Here is a 21,891-nt window from a genome sequence, read left to right as displayed (position 1 = left end):
CCGCCAACTGTATTTTCTTAATGTCGTTGTTCAGCCACGACTTGGTGAAACAAGATATTACAGTTTTTATTACAGTTGGTAGGATATACGTGCTTTCAGTTCACCCCATTTATTTTCCAGCGATTGAACGTTAGCTAGCAGAACGGAAGGCAAGGGCAGATTAGCCACTCGTCGCCTGATCCTCACAAGGCATCCTTATCTCTTTCTGCGAAACCTATTACCTTTTCCAGCGAATCACGGGGATATGGGCCTGGTCGGGTGTCCGTAGTATATCCCTCGCGTCCGACTCATTGAAGAAGAAATCCTCGTCCAACTTGAGGTGAGTAATCCTAGTAGTGGATGCTCCTAGGTTTTGTATTGAAGTCAATGTACCAAGAGGACGGACATGCTACCCTACAGAGTGCTGTTGAGGCTACTTTAGACCTTCATTGCAAAACAGTGTTTTAATCAATTATTTGGTGACAAATATATTTTGTATAGTTTTATCTTAAATGGATAACTTTTTCTGTTTTACAATTTTTATTTTTTATGAAATTCACTGAGGAGGATGGTCCTCCCCTTGCTCCTCTGAGGAGCCTCCATTGTTGTAAACAAGCTGATGCAAAAATATTATGGTTTTTGACCACACATAATAAAATGAGGGCATCTACAACCAATTGCGCTCCAATAGACACTAGATGGCAGCATTTATTCACCATGACACTGGGATCAGCGTAGCCCTTTGCTTCCCGACTGTTCGTAAGCAGGGTTAGGGTTCCCACACTGCCATATTTCCATGTTACAGCGCTTGTTTACGGAAAACAGACGGAAGACTGAGTGGACTACCTGTGCTAATTTGCTATCTGCGTCTCCGAACACCTGTGTGTAAACGGTAGACAGACGCCACAAAGGTGTTGTCACTGAAAAATACTGTCTGCTGAAACTGTTAAAACTGGTTAAAACAGTGTACGGTAGTGGAGGCTTGTCGATGAGCTATAGGAGGACGGGCTCATTGTAATGGATGGAGTCAAACATGTGGTTTCCATATATTTGATATCGTTCAATTTATTCCATTCCAGCCATTGCAATGAGCCTGTCCTCTTGTAGCTCCTCCACCCAGCCTCCACTGTTGTAGAGTGTGTGTATTTTGCATTTGTGAAATTAGTTTTATGTTATATGAAAGTAGAGGGATTTATGTTTCTATAACCTTACTGCAATTGAGAATCGATTCACGTTTAGCTGGAGTATTTGGCAGCTTTGTCTTCCAGAGGCAAATCACCCTTTAAACAGACATGTAAGGTCCTTGGACTAAGGAGTGGAGCCTAACTATTGAGTATGGGCTGTCAAATGCTGCTTTTTAATTTATTCATTTTACAACAACAATTACTCTTTGTCTGACACACTACTGGTTTAATCAAAATAAAACAACTCTATATTTGTTTTTATCAGATCTGTTGTCTGTTCGGCAGGAATCGGACGCCAACGCAGAAAATTAGTAGATCTGGTTACTGTTGCTTGGATACCTGTTATTCAAACCAGTGAATAAGGGCTACAGCAAAATTCTACTGACAGGAAACGGTGGTCTACTCTTTGTCTAATACAATACAAACGTTGCAGTTAAAATGACCAACTTCATAAATGGCATATCAACTGGCAATACTTTAGTTCTAGAGCATGTGTAAGCAAGCACGTGTAACCAACTACAAACTTTATGATTTTATGGGCTGTAAAAAAAAGAAAAGCTAAATTTTGTAATGTTCAACAATAACAAGTTTGATCAATGTTGCATTAATATATCTTCTTTTCGCCCATCACATCACAATGTGTCTTTCTGCATTTCAGCAGGAGGTAGAACTTGCCCCTAACTACTGATACAGGATAAGATATTTCCCCCCAGTTTGGGTAGGGTAATCTGATCCCAGATCTATAGTGAAGGGTAACTTCTTGCTCAACTGGCACCATTTTGTTTTTCCTGCGCAAATAAGTTTCTGTGCTCTGTCCAATGAGGGAACGAAGGGTGCCGTTTTTCATTTGAATGGGGGTTTACAACTCTTGTTGCTAGGCTGTGGATCTTTTTCCAGGAAATCTTCCACTGCAAAACAGCCAAAGCTGTTCCGCTCACATCTTATTGGTCGGTGATGGGGTGGAGTACTGAGGACTGAACAGTACATTCAAAATGGCGTATGTGTTTTTGCTGTTTCCCACAAAGCAACGCCATTATGGTCTATGCATGACATTCTTCATGTCATGCATGTTCATTTGTAATATTAATACACATTATTATCAATACAAGCAATTACATCAACATATTATAGGCAAACAATTACAAATGTGGTAGTCTATATTAGTTTGACACTGGTAGATTAGGACATATCTACTGTGTTATAATTATTTAATTGAATTGCCTTTAGCTATGCAACACGTGATGAAATAAGTGTACTGAAATGTAATGAAATTCAGGACAGGAGGTAGTAAAACACAACTTCAGCATTGTTTAATGTTCAAAACTAAACTAGTTCACCAATGAAGTTGGTTTATACATATTGCCTCAAACACAAAACATTTCTTAAGAACAAACATTAAATGCAAAACAGACCGTAAACCTTTGAGCATAGATCTTTGGACAATACAAGGGAAATGTTGCCACAATGTATCTCCTAGTTTTAACATTTAATACATTTCAGACAAGTGTATACAATAAATGTAGAGCCACAATGTTGCATATTTTCCTCAATAAATCGCTTTATAGTAATTATCTAAACTATTAGAGCAGAGGCTCTGCTTGCTAGCCAGGATGCTGGTGTGTTTCAGAGGAAGTTGTGTGCGCTTACGTTGAAAAAGAGGGGGCAGAGCTATTGAATAGGATAACAGTTCATGCAGACCCAGTGAGAAGGACAGACGGAAGAGACCAGCATCCAGCACAGAATGGCAGAGACGCACAACTGTCAGGGTGAAGATCCCGATAAAATGACGAAAATCTGCAAGAAATGCGGCGGTCGCGCTGGTAGAAGACGGGGGATAGCGCCCGTCTCACATGTGGGTAAGAAACTAAAAAACAAAAACAGTTTTCCCCTATAAAGGCGCGTTTAGAAGATGTGGCAATATGGTGGAAAGAGTGAGGGTTCTACGGTCTGTTGTAAAAATGGCCATGGTGTGTTCCCGGTTAAGAATTATACAACAACAAAAATTCGGACCTAATGTTAGTGTGGTTGAAATTCTAAATCGTGGGATGAATAGGAGAAAGAAAAAATGTGTTGCGTTTATTTAAGTCAAATACAAAGTAACATTATTATTGGGTACACTTTCGAGTTCTAGAACCTACGCATTTAAAATGTGCTTTGTCCTTGAAAGGGCAAATGCCCTTGTCTGAAATTGACAGATAATTAACTAAATTGAGTAACGTTACACCTTAACAATAAATGTTGATTTAAGTGGGTTGAGAGTAAGATGAAAGTATGAAGCTTTATATTGTGATTTCAAGGGATGTTCTATTATATAGTGCATTTCGATGTTTTTCCATACAAAAAAAAAATATATCTGATTGAAAAGGCTTTATTGCCAGGTTTAGGTGTTACATGCTGGAAAACATTCCAGACAGGTATAGTTATGGCTAACTTAATATTTCAGCTCATTTTAACAGTAGTTAAAATTATTAAATTAAATTTGAAGTTAAACAATATGTTCGATAATGTTGCTCTTTCTATACACATAACACAAGTTTTATGTTCAAATGAAACTGCAACGTCTTGAGGAGCATATATAAGCTATTTTTCAAAAAATTGTAAATAGGGTGTTGGCTTTTAACTCTTTGTGTTACAGAATGGAAATAAAAGTCTCTGAAATAATTCCATAAATATTTTTGGGGTTATTATTTTAGTAGTTATGGGAGTAGGTTTTTCACACTTCACAAATACAGAACGATTCACTTGATCACATTTCATAGAGGAATTATTAAGAAATACACCCTTTTCCAAGACACAAAAGCTACTTAATGCTATCTTGACCAGGTTATTGAAATATGTCCATACAGTGAGGATGAGATTTGTTTCATGGATATTCAATGTAATCAAGTTGATGCTGTGTTATCTTTATAAAAGCTAATTATAAAGGTCCCTGATGATGAGATATTGATTCAGCCAAGTCTCAAGATTTCCATATTTAGGTACACTATATATTTAAATAAGGTATCATTGATCAGCTGCTATATTGTGGTCATAAATTGGTTGCCGGTTTAATCTTTGTGTTCCATGAACAATTCTTGCTAATTTTGATACAAAAATCGTTGGATAAATGGCCACAACGCATATTTCAAGTTGAAAGTATAGTATTTTTGGACATGCATGTATTCGAGAAGTGTAAATGGTTATAAGTTGCCTTCTGCAAATTAATTTAGATCACAAATTAATTATGGGTAGATATTAGTTGATCAAGTATATGGTTGCCTCTGTAGTATTTGTAGTAGCATTTAGAATATAAAATTCTGTACAGATGTATAGAATCTCTTGTATCAGACAATGTATGGCATTCTGCCAGATTTTGTGACATAATCATCGTAATCTAACATGTATATTTATTTTTTCAGGAACCATTGAAGTTTGAAAAATGGGGGTAAAGAAGAATACCGAAGTCTTGATACTCGAAAAATGGTAGGTTTGTGTAATAAACTGAGCTTGTGATGGCATTTTATGATTATTAATTATTAACAGTGCGTATGTTTAATTTAGCAAGTACGTTTCTCCTGACTGCTATATTACACTAACCAATAGGTTGTGCTGTTGGCCTGTTTTCACTTTTGTATTTGTACTTTTGAAGGTTTGTCACCCGGATGGCCCACCAAATCGATGACTAGGGGGATCGGAATGATCAAGACTTGTAAGTATAAAGTGTTCGCTTTTAATTAAAGACTGAGAAGAAGATATAACCTGAAAACACATTTTGAATAACATCTATTCCATGTAAAATATTATATAGGTGTGCGTTATAGTGTATCCTAACACTACATTGTAACATTTGCATTGTGTACTCACTTGGCATTTATTTAGTCTGTGCCCATTCAATTCTTGAAAACAAGAGGAAATGGTAACATTTCTTAAAATGAATAAATACGTAAAAAAAATCGCTGAACACACTTGTGGGCAGTGTTGTGCTTGTTAAGACCACAAGAGGGCAATATTATTCACTATTAAAGTTAGCTCTTATTGCTACCATGATGCTGCTTCAAATCTTCGCAGATTATGTTACGTTCACATTTTGTGGTTTGACTTATTTTTGGAATTTGATTCTCTGCTAAGGTCTCTGTTAAGTGCTTGTAAAAAATGCTATTTATCCTCTTTGGGAGAACTAACTGACATCCATACATCAGTACGAAAAAAATGGCTAGCTAGCCAATGGGTAAGTAAAGAAATGATCTCGGACAAGTAAAGAACATCGGAAATTAAAGGGCTTTTAATAATATGCCTATTAATTTGGCTCAACTCAATCTTGTCTAGGCCTAAAATGTATGATCGTTATCGTAAAAGTAGTATTATCCTTGTGTTCAAGTGCTCCTTGGAAGCTAGTATTTACCAGTTAAGATGCTATATGGCTTAAGTCTGTTCAGGTTCTTTATCAGTTAGAATGTTTCTGGTTGAATGAGATAATGTAGTAAGTAATACTAATAAGCTAACTTAAGTTAGCTAGCTAGCTAGCTTGCTAAATTGGTCAAATTGGCAATATTACCAATCAAGAAGATGCCATGTTGTATTCTGTTAATATGAAGCACAGTTATCATAATAATTGATAATACACATGTTTGATGAAAATCTGTAAATGATTTGTTTGGTTGAAAAGGTGAAAGGTCTGTAATATAATGTCACAACTCGTAGACTAGGGTTGCAGAATTTTGTAATGGCATCTTGGGGGTCATAGATTTTTTTTTAAAGTCAGGAACCCATATTTTTTTTTTATACTTCTGCACTACTTGAACTGAGCATAACGCATAGCACTAGGAAACCTGATCACGTGAGAGATCACATTTTGGGGAACTTGTATTTTGGTTTGCAAAAACGGTATTCAAGTAAAAGCCTAGATGAGGAACTCCATTCCGAGAGACCACATTTTCAAATAATTGGCCAGTATGAGTGAGTATTCATGAAACAACTTGTGGTCTGGTGTATTTGATGGTCACCTAATTTCTCATCTTATCCCTTACAGAATCAAGACATGGACTGGCTGCCTGTTCCATTCCCTCCCCATGAAGTAAGAAGACAGCTATGTAAGTCTAGTCTGTGTTGTGTGCTGTAACAAATGGAATGTTTCTTCAAATGTCTGCTGTAAATGTAATGTCAATACTCTGTACTAAATCAATTTCTTAGAAAAACATTAAGTTCTGTTTAATAACATTGAAGTAACATAACTTTTAAATAAAAGTTAAAATCCAGGCATGTCATGTTTGCCCAAAACACAGGGCCTTAAACATAGTACTTGATCTTTAACATCCATAACAATCCAGAGCTAGGCCTATTTAATGGGAGTAGGGTTCCCAGTGATGTGGTATAATTTGGAAAACTGATTTTAACCAATTGAGATCAACAGAGATCTACCACCATCACATTCTACCTCTTCTTGCAGTGTTATTAAAATATGTATATTCCAGTGAAAGTTGACCCTATTTAAAAAATAAATAAAAATACAATTATAACTTATTTTTTATCACTCATTGTTGCATGCCACTGAACAGACACTTCAAATTAAGCTAAATCAGTTTAAAGTTACTAATCTCTTACTTTGGTATATGAAGCCCTGTTACAAGGGCATCCTATTTTATCACAATGATTTAAAGGGATACTGCAAGATTCTGTTTTTCTACTTACCCAGCGTCCAATGAACTTGTGGATACCATTTTTATGCCTCTGTGTGAAGTATGACGGAAGTTGGAGCTAGTTTCGCCAGCCAATGCTAACTAGCGTAAGCGCAATGACAAAGTCTTCAGGTACGCTAGCGTATGATACGTAAAGGACTCGCCCTTTAAAGCTGTACTTCAAATATGCTCATACTTCCCCTAGATCCAGGAAGTTGCCATTCATTGTTGATAACACCTGATGCTTAAAGAAGCTTTCTTCCAACTTTCAAATATTCCCTGATTATTCTCTTGCCTGTGGCCTATGCCAGGTCAACATATACTATAATTATTCACAACTGCCCAAATTTATCCTCCAGTGTTTTTTCTTTTCTTTCATTATCACCTTTAATTTTAAACGTAATAGATTAAAGCTCCTTTTTTTTCACTTGGTCAGTGTATTCTGACATAATACATAGACTACTGCATTATGCTATTCTACCTATTTCCTATTTGGGATAATAAAGTAACCTACCTACTACTACCATTATGATTCAGTATTTTCTGACTTATTCGGGAGGAATTTCACTTTTCTAAAAGTCAAACGGTCACATTTAGGCCATGCTGTCTTTTTTTCTTCAGTAAAAAGGTGAAATGCGAAATAATGCTGTCTTAATTAGACCCAACCCACCTCTACTAATGGATTTCTTTGCATGTCCCCTAAATTAGAACTTCAAACTGAAGGCCCAATGGATATTTCCTTGTACTTTGAATACGAGATGGTTTCTCGTAATAATTCAGTTGTTTTCTTGGCAGGATCCTCAAAATCCTCACTTTTTTTTCACTTGTTGGTCATGAACTGACATCTTGGGTCGGAACCTGCCTCTATTGGTTCTTGGCTCATGTGAATGCGTAATAGATTTTGAGAACTTTTTATTATTCTCGTTCTTATTAAAATGATTATTCTCATTTTTGTGATTTCCTCTCTTCCTTGGTGAATCTCTGCTGGTCATGTGTGGAAGTTTGAGGCAGGGTGCATGCAGAGGAAGCACATTTAGCATATTTTATGCATTTTAACTCCATGCATGATTACTATTGTTGGAGTTTTGTGTTTCGTTAACAAATAAAGCAGCAGTAGTTTAGATACAACTCTAATAGTTCATCAATGTCAATTGGCCAAAAGTGGATTATGAGATTAACTCATGCCAGCGTGTGCTCACTTTGATTCCTGTGAACCCCCTAGTGGGCAGTTTAAGTAGTTTCGCCTAGCTTGACAGTAAAATAATAATAAATCCTATCAAATTAATGTCACCACCTTATTGTATATCTATTCTAATGAACATAGTGTAATCCCAAAAGTAGATCACAAGCCATGGGTTGTATGAATGATTTTGATTTGTCAGATATAAATAACTACTTTACATTATCCATGCTAAAATGATAAGTTATACTGATCTGTAATATGTTTTGATTAACAGACATTTTGTAACATTCCATTTGCTTAGCTTTCACCTGTATTTCCTGTTTTGTCTTTGTTGTTTTCAAATTATTCAGCTGTAAAATTTGTTGAATGCTTGCTATTAAATTGCATAATGCTGCGTTCATGTGCTCTCGGAATCATCGGAAATTTGGGACTGGGATACCTCTGGAAAGCTCCCAGAATTGACATAATTACGGGTTTCCGACATCCAAAACCAATCATAACGAGCGCCCAAGTATGAAATAGTCGTTGTACTCCCAATGTTTCCCCGTTCAGGTAGTTTTGAGTTTCCTACTTCCGGGGAACATGTGAACGAAGCATAATAATATTTGACTTTAGATTTATCGTTAAAACACTCGTGAGAATCATAGATATGTAAAGGTTTTAAATGATTGCTTTTGTGGAAATTTGAACAGCTGACTTGCATTACTTTTAGTGTTCCATCCCCCAAAAATATTCACTTAATTGTCAAACATTCATATTTGAAAATCATGGGCACAAGGTCATTTGGGGCGAATAGGGCTGAATCTTCCAATTATATTCACACTTTGTCCAATCTGTCTGCATATTACAAATTTGTATGGGTAGTAAGGATTCAGCCCTTAATGCTCTTAGGTAAACATTCTGGATTTTGGGGGATTTATTTGAATTGCGATATTTGTCACTGCATACTGCTATGATACAGACATTTTAACTTTGGGTTTCATTACCAACTCGACTTTCAGCTAGCTATTGAGCATTGGAGTTGGAATCTTTTGTGGTGTTGAAGCTATTTTCGCAGGCAAATTCCAACTGATGGGTTAGGACAAAAGTGAAGTCCTAATTAAATGTAATTGGGGTTTTCGACTCATTTCCTTTTTCTTAATTCCATTAAAGACCCCATTCTACTGGACATTGAAGTGGAGACAACTGCTTTGTCATCAAGATGGTGGCGTTGATTTGGGAGCTAATTGGATTTTTGAAAAGCTGACTGTATGGACTTTTCAAGATTTTATTTTACTGGATAAGATGCATCAATTGGAATTACTTTGAAAACTTTGACATGGACTCTTGTGTTTTGGATGTGCTGGCAATTCTTTGGAGTCAATTGTTTGAATATTGTAATAGATTCCTTTACTGAATTCAGTTACACTACTTTTCTACTTCTGTGATTTCCTAATAGGATGTTATTTATGTTAAATAAAACATTGCAATTTTCACTATTCTGACTTTCTTTCATTGATCAATATGCTACTCAAGAATGTTACAAGACTATTGTCTTTTCGCTAAATGTGAAAATTCTCTCCAACTGAATCAATTTTACTCAAATGTAATCAAGTTTCTGGTATTTTCTGGGGCTTCCGATTACTCCTGTTTACTGGAAGGTATGATACATTTGCCTTGTACAATCTAAATTGACATTTAATAGTGCTAGCTAAATTAGGCCTACTAACTTTAAATAAGATCGGAGGAATTGGAGGGTAAACGCAAGTAATAGTTTACACAACTTTTTATTTTGTGAACTTTTACACCTATTACGCTAAGGTTTTTTTGCTCAAGCGTTTACGCTTCTTGTCTCCATTACGAGCAATACTTAACAATGTAGCAACTTTCTTTTACTATTTATATCCCTGGTTAATTTAATTGACCAGTTTATTACTTTCTACACTTTTTGTAGGACTGTTCTGTGTTCACAAGCTGACTCGTAATTGGCAAACATATCTATTTTTTTTTTAAATACTGAAGTCAAATGAAAGGGTATGGCTTCTAGTGATCAGCGCATTACATGGTGTAGGGGCTGGCTAATCTATACAGTTATACTCTGCATTTCTACATAGCTCTACATAATACACATTTAAAACAGAGCTTTTGGCAAGAACTGAAATGGTGGCCAAGGCTCTGCCTCTAAAATGGCTCCTGAAGTCATACTTCCTGTCTGAGCAGGAAGTGATGGGTCTTAGTGTTAATTTTTTTTTGTACAAATATAACTCTCTTATTGATAAAAAAAATATGGATATGACTTTGGCAAAGACTAAGGCTATCCTCTTGAAGTGAAGCAACTTTTTATGAAATAAAAATGTAATATAGGTTTGCCGTTTTTATTGAAAATAAAGGGGGTGGGACTTTGGGACATCACCTGAGTGTGGGGTAAATGGAAATAACGTCAATCAAAGGCAAAGCTTTCAGAGCTAGGAAGGAGCTCTAGATGGCGGATGAGCCTTGGGAAGGGGAACAATTCATTGGGCTTTCGTCAGCCCTTTTCTTTTTCATGAAATCAAGCTGGAATATGCCGCTCTATGAATATTTTTTTATTTAAAATAAAAACTAGTACTATGGTGAACAGTAGATTAGGTTTACTGCTTTTATTTCATTAGTTTTTCGTCGTGTATATCGGTTTTACTGAGTGTATGCGCGAGCCGTTGTCTTCTCTGCCTAGGTCTGGCAGCCATGGCGCGCCTCCATTTTTCGTGTGCTCTGTGAAGAGCTCTAGCCTTTCGTATCACGATCACTTGTGTTGACGCTTCAATATCCTATTAATGTTTTTCCCCCCTAATGTTTATTTTCATTCAACTTTTTTTTTTTTAATACCTTTTTTTGGTCATGAGTATTATATAGTCTATAGCCTACTTTGCGGATGTGACTCTAATACTTCATTATACCTTACTGTACATGGAATAGGTATGTTTACATTTTTATAATGCCTACAATCGATTTAATTTTTATTTATTTATCACATTTTGGTCGTCCTTTGTCTGATGACGCAGTTAGAATTAGTGCATGTGGCTCGGTCGGTGGATCTAATTGTAATTCTCAACACTTGGCTTTTTAATTACAGGATGTCATCAGTTGTCATTTATTCATCGATAATTTATATATTAATATATATCCAATTTAAACGCCTACCACAACGTTGTCTTATTTCGTAACGTCAAGGATTTTACTGTCCTCTGAGAAAAACTATCTTATGGGACTTTTATGATAGTTCATCACTCTTCTAACTTTTGACAGCAAATACCAGCACATAAGATCATCAAATCCAACGTTTTCAAGTTAAAACGATGATGAAGAATAAGAATAAAAAGCAAGAAGATGAAGGTTCGACTCAAAGCAATGCATCAAGGTACGATCATCTATTTTCACTTTTTTGACATCTGTTTTCATTGTTTACCTTGACAAGCATGGTTGATCGCCTGTGGACACATTTGTTACATAGTTTTAACGATTTGTACCAGTTTCAAACCAATGACCTTGGTCTTGTTTAATAGCCACACCCTAATTTTGCTAGCATTTTGTTACACTAAAGACTGAACTTTCAGGCCCATGTTATTGCATCTTTACCCACATGTATACAACCTAGAATAAGTTTAATTGGCCTTTTTCCCAAGAACAAATGCATGATTTCAATGTTTGTTGTTCCATCGTTACAATGTGATATGACCTTGTCATATTAGTCGATACTGCATTGCACCATTTGAACATGCAACGCGTATTCTTTTTTTAAAACGTTTTAGAATTCTAATTTACTCATGTTAACAGCATGTGTGGCTGAAGGGAAGTATTAAAATAAATATCCAGTAGGCGCTATACAACTTTTTTTTCTGCATTGGCAACAATGTAGTTAAGTTTAAAGACGCATTTGTCATCATTTGAAACAGTTGACAATATTGGTTTTAGTAAGCTTAAATGTGGGTAGCCTGAATTATAAAGTGTGCATTATTTGAATGAGAACTGTTAAATGTATAGTAGGCCATACAGTCAATCACGACTGAATGTTCACTAGATTTTAGTTTCTATTTAGGCTGTTGTAGATCTATTTACCTCCTGGATATTTTGTCTTCAGTTAACTTCGTTTGTTACAGGCTTCTGTCCATAAGAAATGGAGCCTCTATTATTGTAGGCCTGTTTTTGAAACCGGCTTCACTGATAGTCGGTCCTCTTGTAAATGTATTTAACTTTTACATGTTTTATGGATAGCCATTTGAAATAGTTATTAGGTAAGGTGTATATACTGAAAAAGTATGCATTCTGATGTCATTCAGAGAACAATTTCAGAGGGGTTATTGGCATTGATGTAGCTCTTTCTGAAGTGATCTTCACTGGTACACATATCAGACTAACCATTGACATACTACAATTTGCACAGATTTGGTGTTCACTCATAAGTTATAGATTAGGCTTTTCTATTAGGCTACATTTTCAGATTTGATAGGACAGCTGATTCAATTAAGTGATGTCCTCAATGCACAGTAGCCCGTTTTTCAGCTGTGCCTGTATTTGTGACAAGAGGGGCTTATATTCTGATACCATGGAATAGGCTAATAGCTAAGTGCCAAGATGGTAAATGTCATGTATTGCAGATGTTTTCATGGTCTCAACAACTTGAGTGATTAGATTATACTTTTATTTGTAAAATAATACAGAAGTTGGGATTCAAATGATTGAAATGTATTATCTGTTTGTGTTGGAACACAAAACAATGTAATTTATTATAATCAATAAAAAAGTTATACATGTGCTCAGGTTATTTTGAGGCATACTTATGTCAAATAACCATTCTTGCTTGCAAAATCATGGTAATCTTGAGTGGAACATAATATCTGCTTATCCATCATAGTGAAATCATTTCATTCTATGGGGGATGGTAAGTGCACATTGCTAACACCTCTTACATCTCTGATAGTTTTAGAATTCAGTCACGGAAGTAACTGTCTTATTTTGGCCTATGTATAATTGGTGACTAGATATCGTAATTAAAGCCTGATGGGGCCAACATGTTGTCACCTATTACATGGCTTACATTTCTTACCATAGGCCTACATGATGACTACAACTACAGTCCTGTTTGGGTTTCTCTTCAAGAGAGAAGTATTGCATTGGTTTTAGATTGTCAAACCATGCAAATGTTTCAGCTTAACTGCCCATAGCCTTTAATTCAATTGATAATGATGCACATACATGACATGAAGACATTGTCACACAATTAAAGGCTGTGTAGTGCATTTGCTATCCTGTTGGCAGCCATTTTAGTAACCATGCACATTTTATCCAAAGTCTCCCTCAAAATACTAATCCTCTACCACACTTTTGACTGCTCTCGTCTTGATAGAGGACTACTTTTCAAGCACACGTAAGCAAAAGACACTGGGAGAGCAGATCACTTCAATAAATATTATTTTGAAATACAGGGCATGAAGTGGAGTCCACTTTTAATTCACAAAATGGCTCTTGTTTTGTACTTTCTGTAATAAAAGTGTGCTCAGAACTACAGGAAAGGGGAACAGGAAGTGTTTCAAAGGTCAAGAGAGGCTTTTATTTTGAGCTTGGATTGGCTCATTCCTCACCTAGCAACCCACCAGCCTGTAATCATTTACTTCAGTTTTTTGTCCCGCCTATGTCTAACCTCAGACTCAATGAAGGGAGTCACTTGCTCGTGGGGGTTTGAGCATTTGTCGCTGGGTGACTGACTGGTCAATAAATTACAATAACTTTATCACAATTCATTAGCTTTTGATATCACAATAAGAAATGTATCTTAATTTTTCTTATCTGAATGGTTATATAAACATTTAATCAGTTAGATTTTTTTTTATAGTTAATATTTAATTTGAAAATATACATCTATGTACTAATAGAATAGCTGTAGTTATATGCATAAATACTGTCATAAGTGACTAAACATAGGTAATAAAGTATGGCTACAAATGAAGGGATTGTTTTTGTTCTATTGGTGCAGCCTGCTCCATGTTTTAACCATTTTAAGGTAGGCTGACTGGATATGATCTATTTTGAAAATTGAATAATGCTGGATGTGGGTACCCCCTGTAGTCTGTTCAAGGTACTGCACATTCCATGTTCGTATGGGGCATATACAGGTTTACACTCTTGTAATAATTTATATGTTAGTGATTAATGTGTTCTGGTTTCATTAAATAAAGACATTCCATTTAAATTGAATAATGTTGAAATTTCTTCTAATCTTTTTTAGTTGTATGTAACATTTTCACGGTAAAGTACAGTATGAATATGCCATTTTTTGGTTAGATTGCTAAAAATGTGCGGTGTTTTGACTGTATCAGGGCATGGTTCTGTCATGGTTTACATACATTAGTTAAATGTAGTCTAATGTTTGCATTGACAAAATAATATGATGTGCTCTTGAGGTGAATATTACTTCATGTTATAATTGGTTTTTGGATAGAATCTCAGTAGGAGCTTCGTGTTTGGTGGAGTCACTGTTGGCCCTATGTATGTACTGATGTGGCACTTGCTACCATAGGACTTATTTGGCGCCCTCTACTGTTTTAAAACAGTAATGGTTATTTGTGAAAAGTTGTAGGCTATGTTAGGAATTGAATGAATGCAAAGATATTTTTAGTGTGGGCAACTTTTAAATACTGTGAAAAGATTTTAACATAACAATAATAGTATGGACATAAAACACATCCCAGATTGAGAAGCACTTGTGTGGCTTTCAGCAATTTCTCCTGCATGGGGTTATGGAAGTATTTTTAAAGATCTGTTTTAAGAGGATTGGATTGGCATGGAGAGTGGTCTTGTTATGACAAAGTTAATCTGAGCACTCTATGGTGATATAATGATGTTTCCTTTCCACCTAAAGGCATTAGCATTTTGTGTGTAGTCTTTTCAGTACTACAGGAACCCCATTCACTTAGAAAACATGTTACACATTCTCCAACTTTTTCTACTTTGTGAAATAAGCCTCTGTTAACTTCCTACACACAAATTCTAGATGACATTGGCTGCTGTTGTGCCCTTGAGCAAGGTGCTTAATTAACACCCCACAACAACGGCTCCATGGGTGCCCAGTGTGGCAGTCCCCTGCTCCAACCTGAATGTGTGTCTTTCAGAGGTGTTAGGATAAAGGGGAAGTCAAATTTCCTTTGGCCCTTGTGTACAATTTTGAATAATAAAGTGATCTTAATTTGTTGAGCCAAATCAGTGTTTGACAACACTAGGTGGGAGATTGGAGAAACCATTAATGAAATGGGCTTGTTATTGAAAAGGGAAATCTTTGCATAGCTTACCAAATGAAAGTACAGCACTATAAAGGGATGATATTAAGTAAATGTGGTAATGTTTTAGACTGAAATTCCAAATTTTTGATGCCATAGCAATTCGGCCTCAGAAGAATCGAACCACTCTGGGTTGGAGTCTGGGAGTCAGTCGGAGAGTGAGCAGGGCAGGGAGAGGAGAAGATTGCACCACTCAGGAGAATCCAACAGCTCTTCTGAATCTGGGAGCCAGTCCGGGTCTGAGAGTGAATCCCAGCAGGCCTCGGCAGAGGTCAAGGACAGACAACCAGTTAAAAAGAAAGACAATCTGTCAGATGTGAAGAAGGTAAACAAAGCAAGGCCTGTACTGCAAACTAGTTTGCTTGAGTTATATTATGCAGGGCTGAAAGGCCGTTGCGGATTTGGAAATAAATTGAAGCCCAATGCCAAGTCTGTGGTCTATGCAAATATGTAAGCACCATTTCAGTTGAATGGGTATAGTTGTACCACTGACTTGGTATCCCACTTTCCCCATATTTGGTTATACCATTATTTACCTGATGATTATTTGTCTGATGGTTTCTAAATTGTAAATCAGATTTTCTATACCAGGCCGGAAGAAGACATGTACTGTATTTACATTTTAGTCATTTAGCAGACATTCTTATCCAGAGCGTCTTCAGATTCAGGAGCAATTAGGGTTAAGTGCCCACAAGTGCACATCAACAGGTTTTTCACCAAGTCGGCTCTGGGATATATCGCGCCATCAGTTACACACCACAGCTTTTATGCATGGACACTGCATATTTAGAAAGGGAGTCCTGTCTCAATTGGGTTGGAAACTGAAAATGGCAAGGATGCGATGATCCAATTTGGTATTTGATTCCAGATGTGGGAAGAGCATCCAGATGTCTATGGGGTCAGGCGATCAAATCGCAGTAGACAAGAACCTGCTCGTCTCAATATTGGAGCTGGGGTAAGAAGTGCAACATGAAATCTACTGAAATACTGCTGAATGGAAATGCTTAAAAAACAAATCCACGTACTGAAAGTCCGACCCCACTGAAAATGTCAATTTTCCCCAAAGGGGTTTTCATATGCAGAAGCTTCACCATCTAGTGTATGTCATGTGGATTTATTGGTGTCTCGGTCGATTTAGCTGCAACCCCTTATGGCAAAGCCTAATCTCTCATTGAGATGTAATCAATTTCAAAACACTTGCAGGGTAGCAGTGACTCCGAAGGTGAAAGTCCTAAAAGAAAAGCACCACGACAGAAGAAGAAAGAGTGAGTATTGAGATTATTAGATTTGTACTTTTCAGTTTTATTTTCTTCTCGATTTTGATTTATTCTTATCCACTTAAATATGTCATGTCATGGGATTAATTTTCTATGTTGTGCCAAATTCTGTTCAAAGTTAGGCTATTTGTACAATAACTCAATTGAATCATGACTTAGGTCTACTTGTCAAATCAATTGTAAATGGGTTAGTAAAACAGACAAATGCCATAGATGACGTTCGTTATCTGTAGCACATGTTTGCATTACTGGCAATCCATGTTGTTTTTTTTGCTTCCAAAATGCACTTTCTGCCATCCAATTAGACTCTCTTCCATAACCTTGGATCACATTCTTGCTTGATATCATGAAAATATAGCCATAGTATCCCATGACAATCTGGATCTAAGTGCAAGACATATATTTGGTTTGATCTTTCAATTCAGTGGCATTTGTATTTGTCATAATTTTTTCCAAACATTTTCTGGATTCTGTCCTTGCCATTTTCATGCATATGTGGATGTTTGTGCTTGTCTAAAGTGGCTCATTAGGAGATTCAGACAGCAAGACTGAGGTGGTCTTCAGAACTTTACTTTATGCTTAGTTATCTGATCAAATCTTGCTAACCAGAGCATCCTAAGCCCGGTGTAGAGCATTAATAAACCCAAATGGGTGAACTTGTGGTATTTCTGTGTTGTAAGAAATACCTGGAAAAGTGATGAATCGGATGATGATGATGATGATGATGAGGAGGATGCCAGCAGTGCAGACAGTGAGCAGGAAGAGAAAAAAGTTAGATCCAGACGACTTCCTGCTAGAAGGTAAGGGTGTAGTGAAGCCTGGCCTTCAGACAGCTAATCTGTCCACTTTCATGTCCATTGTGTGTGATCAGAAACTGTCTATTGTAGTGCTTTTTTGGGTCTGAAAGTGCTGTATGACTGGGTTTCTTTTTAGCCTTCAGTCACATACAAAATATGAAATCTGTCAATTCCAATCTGATAATTGTTCAAAATGTTCTTCTGTGTATTTATTACTGTGCATTTAATATGTTGTATCAACTATGATATACATTATACTATTCTATATTGTTATATTGCAGTGAATATTTGCATTTAGACTCAGAAGGATGACCAAAAAAAGAACAGTTAAAAATCCTAAAGTCAACCAAAATTATGTTCTGATGAAGGCTCGCTAACATTATCAGCTACAGTGCCTTGGGAAAGTATGCAGACCCCTTGACTTTTTACACATTTTATGTTACTGCCTTATTCTAAAATAGCTGAGAAAAATGTTTTATTTAATCAATCTACACACAATACCCAATAATGACAAAGCAAAAACAGGTTTTTAGAAATGTATTAAAAATAAATGTACATTAGTATTCAGACCTTTTGCTATGAACCTCGAAATTGAGCTCAGGTGCATCCTGTTCCCATTGATCATCCTTGAGATGTTTGTACCTGTGGTAAATTCAATTGATTGGACATGATTTGGAAAGGCACACACCTGTCTATATAAGGTCCCACAGTTGACAGTGCATATCAGAGCAAAAACAAAGCCATGAGGTCGAAGGAATTGTTCCTTGAACTCCAAGACAGAACAGTGGCCTCCATCATTCTTAAATGGAAGAGGTTTGGAACCACCAAGAGCTGGCCGCCCGGCCAAACTGTGCAATCGGTGGAGAAGGGCCTTGGTCAGGGAGATTACCAAGAACCTGATGGTCACTCTGACAGAGCTCCAGAGTTCCTCTGTGGAGATGGGAGACCCTTCCAGAAGGACAACCTTCTCTGCAGCACTCCACCAATCAGGCCTTTATGGTAGAGTGGCCAGACGGAAGCCACTCTTCAGTAAAAGCCACATGACAGCCCGCTTGGAGTTTCCCAAAAGGCACCTAAAGACTCTCAGACCATGAAAAACAATATTCTCTGGTCTGATGAAACCAAGATTGAACTCTTTGGCCTGAATGCCAAGCATCACGTCTGGAGGAAACCTGGCACCATACCTACGGCAAAGCATGGTGGTAGCAGTGTCATGGTGTGGGGATATTTTTCAGCGGCAGGGACTGGAAGACTAGTCAAGATCGAGGCAAAGATGAACGGAGCAAAGTACAGAGAGATCCTTGATGAAAACCTACTCCAGAGCACTCAGAACCTCAGACTGGGGCGAAGGTTCACCTACCAACAGGACAACGACCCTAAGCACACAGCTAAGACAACTCGGGAGTGGCTTCGGGACACGTCTCTGAATGTCCTTGAGTGGCCCAGCCAGAGCCCGGACTTGAACCCGATCGAACATCTCTCTCGAGAGACCTGAAGATAGATTTGACGCAACGCTCCCCATCCAACCTGACAGAGCTTGAGAGTATCTGCAGAGAAGGAGGGGAGAAACTCCACAAATACAGGTGGGCCAAGCTTGTGGTGTCATACCAAAGAAGACTCGATACTGTAATCGCTGCCAAATGTGCTTCAACAAAGTACTGACTAAAGGGTCTGAATACTTATGTAAATGTGATATTTCAGTTTTTTTATTTGTAATACATTTGCAAAAATTTCTAAACCTGTTTTTGCTTTGTCACTGTGAGGTATTGTGTGTCGATTGAGGGGGAAAAACAATTTATAATACATTTTAGAATAAGGCTGTAACATAATAAAATGTGGAAAAAGTACTTTCCAGATGCACTATACATTAAATATTTTTGTACTGTCCTGTTTTTTTCTCCCTTTTGTGGGTTGGCTTTAGGATTTCCCCCATTGATCACTTGGTATTCTAAAGGCAATTAAAGAAATTCACCTGTAAACCTATCAACAATAAATTATTAATATTGCTGAGGTTGGAGGGTTGAAAGCTGTCTCAAGGCCATTGGTGTGAGTCAGATTGCTAGGAGTGATTATAGTCAGCTAGAGCTGTTAGAGGAAAACTAGTAAGTAGGCTGTCTTGCAGTGTGGTTAGAAGTGGTATACGTGTGTTTTTGACTCAATATTTTACAGACCACAGAACAAATCATCTACAGTCAAAAAACCGCAGCCTCCAAAGGGAAGGAAAACCAGGAAACAAGAGTCATCTGTGGAGGAGGATGATGATGATGATGATGATGACGACGACGATGATGATGACGAAGATACCCCAAAGAGACAAACCCGGCGAAGGGTGTCTGCTAAAGTCAGGTATGTCAATGTTTCACTTGTTCAATATAAAATCTGAAGGAAATTGTTTACTGTGCATGACATGCATTGTGTTGGTTTGTGCCAGTTACAAGGAGGACCAAAATGACTTTGAGACGGACTCTGACGACCTGATAGAGATGGAGGGAGCTGAGGTGGAGCCGGAAGATGACAGCGAGACCATTGAGAAGATCATGGATACCAGGACAGGCAAAAAAGGAGGTGATGTATCCTCACTTAGTGTCTTATTATCGGTATCTCACTTGTATTGTGTTAACCCATCTAGATAGACATTGCCAGCAGAAGGGTTTACTACAAAGCAGGATCAAGGAGTTAGCCAGATAACTTGCCTAAATATTCTGATAGGCTTGAAATGGGCATGGTCTAATTGATTCAACAAATGAAAACTCATATCTAAGTTTCTTTTTTTTAATAAACCAGAATATCAATTATTTGTGGTTGTTTATCAAAGTTAGCTGGATAACTAATTGATCCTGCTTTATAGTACCCTCTGGTGTTGAAAGAGACCGTAACCGAGGTGCTCATATTACCATGCTAGACAAGGCTTCTGTTTACTTGCGACTGCCTCCTGGTTAGGAATCTAAACTGTGTGAATAATATTCAGATATTGAAAATATTAACGTCTGAATTTTGTGTGTGTATCCATTTTAGCCTGTGGGGCTTCCACTACCCAGTATGCTGTGGAGGAAAATGGGGACCCAGGAGCCAACTTTGACCCAGAGAAGGATGAGGGAGAGACCCATTACCTGATCAAGTGGAAAGGCTGGTCCTACATCCACAACACCTGGGAGAGCATTGACTCCCTCACTCAACAGAAGGTCAAGGGACTCAAGAAACTAGACAACTTCAAGAAGAAGAACGATGAGCTCAATGCTTGGTGAGGGCTTGTTTTGTACACATGTAAAGTAGCTTCAATTGAAGTTTTACCTTTCAGTGTTGTGTTCTTTTACTTATTGACACTGATTATCTTCCATAGGTTGAGCAAAGCATCCCCCGAGGATTCAGAATATTACAACTGCCAGCAAGAGCTAACCACTGATTTAAATAAGCAGTTCCATATTCTGGAGAGAGTCATTGGTAAGAAACTAAACTCCTTTGAAATGTGTCTTCATTGACTAGCAGGAATGGTTCATCGATGAAAATATATTTGACAAAATTGTGATTATTACAACAGACTTACCTTCTTTCTTCACACTTTATAATATATTTACAGAATTAGTGTAATCAACAATTATGGCTATTTGGGGAATGTAATTTGAAATGTTTTTTTTTTTTTTTTTTTTTCAGCGACTAAAACCGGGAAGACACAGGGACTCTCGGATTTCCCCTGTAAGTCCCTCATGTCATCACCAACATTATCATACACTATATATACAAAAGTATGTGGACACCCGTTAAAATTAGTGGATTCTGCGATTTCAGCCACACCCATTGCTGACAGGTGTATACATTCGAGCACACAGCTATGCAATCTCCATAGACAAACATTGGCAGTAGAATGGCCTTACTGAAGAGCTCAGTGACTTTCAACGTTGCACCGTCAAAGGAGGCCTCCTTTCCAACAAGTTAAATCAGCAAATTTCTGCCCTGCCAGAGCTGTCCCGGTCAACTGTAAGTGCTGTTATTGTGAAGTGGAAACGTCTAGGAGCAACAACGGCTCAGCCGCGAAGTGGTAGGCAACTCAAGTTCACAGAACGGAAGTGCTGAAGCGCATAAAAATCATCTGTCCTCGGTTGCAACACTCACTACCAAGTTCCAAACTGCCTCTGTAAGCAACGTCAGCACAAGAACTGTTCGTCTGGAGCTTCATGAAATGGGTTTCCATGGCCGAGCAGCCGCACAAAAGCCTAAGATCACCATGCGCAATGCCAAACGTTAGCTGGAGTGGTGTAAAGCTCGCTGCCATTGGACTCTGGAGCAGTGGAAACGCATTCTCTGGAGTGATGAATCACGCTTCACCATCTGTCAGACCGACGGACGAATCTGGGTTTGGCGGTTGCCAGGAGAATGAAACCTGCCCGACTGCATAGTGCCAATTTAACGCTACAGCATACAATGACATTCTAGACGATTCTGTGACTCCAACTTTGTGGCATCAGTTTGGGGAAGGCCCTTTCCTGTTTCAGCATAACAATGCCCCTGTCTGCACAAAGTGAGGTCTAGA

At 37.6% G+C, this 21,891-nt stretch overlaps 1 protein-coding gene across 6 annotated transcripts in view; it reads left to right on the top strand.

Annotated features, from left to right (window-relative positions):
* The first annotated feature begins 2,824 nt into the window (after nt 1–2,824).
* Nucleotides 2,825–21,891, top strand: part of chd2 (chromodomain helicase DNA binding protein 2) — a 38,470-nt gene continuing 19,403 nt past the window's right edge. For 2 of the 6 annotated variants that reach the window (XM_029696393.1, XM_029696389.1), the window contains exons 1-15: nt 2,827–3,019; nt 4,562–4,625; nt 4,792–4,851; nt 6,172–6,232; nt 9,153–10,934; nt 11,265–11,376; nt 15,389–15,614; nt 16,158–16,244; nt 16,493–16,554; nt 17,247–17,366; nt 19,533–19,709; nt 19,795–19,928; nt 20,379–20,604; nt 20,704–20,804; nt 21,015–21,056. In XM_029696393.1, the coding sequence (XP_029552253.1) occupies nt 11,315–11,376; nt 15,389–15,614; nt 16,158–16,244; nt 16,493–16,554; nt 17,247–17,366; nt 19,533–19,709; nt 19,795–19,928; nt 20,379–20,604; nt 20,704–20,804; nt 21,015–21,056 (1,237 nt within the window). In that variant the 5' untranslated portion in view covers nt 2,827–3,019; nt 4,562–4,625; nt 4,792–4,851; ... (1 more) ...; nt 9,153–10,934; nt 11,265–11,314. The other 4 variants (XM_029696391.1, XM_029696390.1, XM_029696394.1 and 1 more) reach the window with 4 other exon arrangements.

This window comes from Salmo trutta, chromosome 17 (genome assembly GCF_901001165.1).
Source record: "Salmo trutta chromosome 17, fSalTru1.1, whole genome shotgun sequence".
NCBI lineage: Eukaryota > Metazoa > Chordata > Actinopteri > Salmoniformes > Salmonidae > Salmo > Salmo trutta.
The sequence above is the reverse complement of the archived record's forward strand: the minus strand, read 5'-3'. Positions and strand labels throughout refer to the sequence as shown.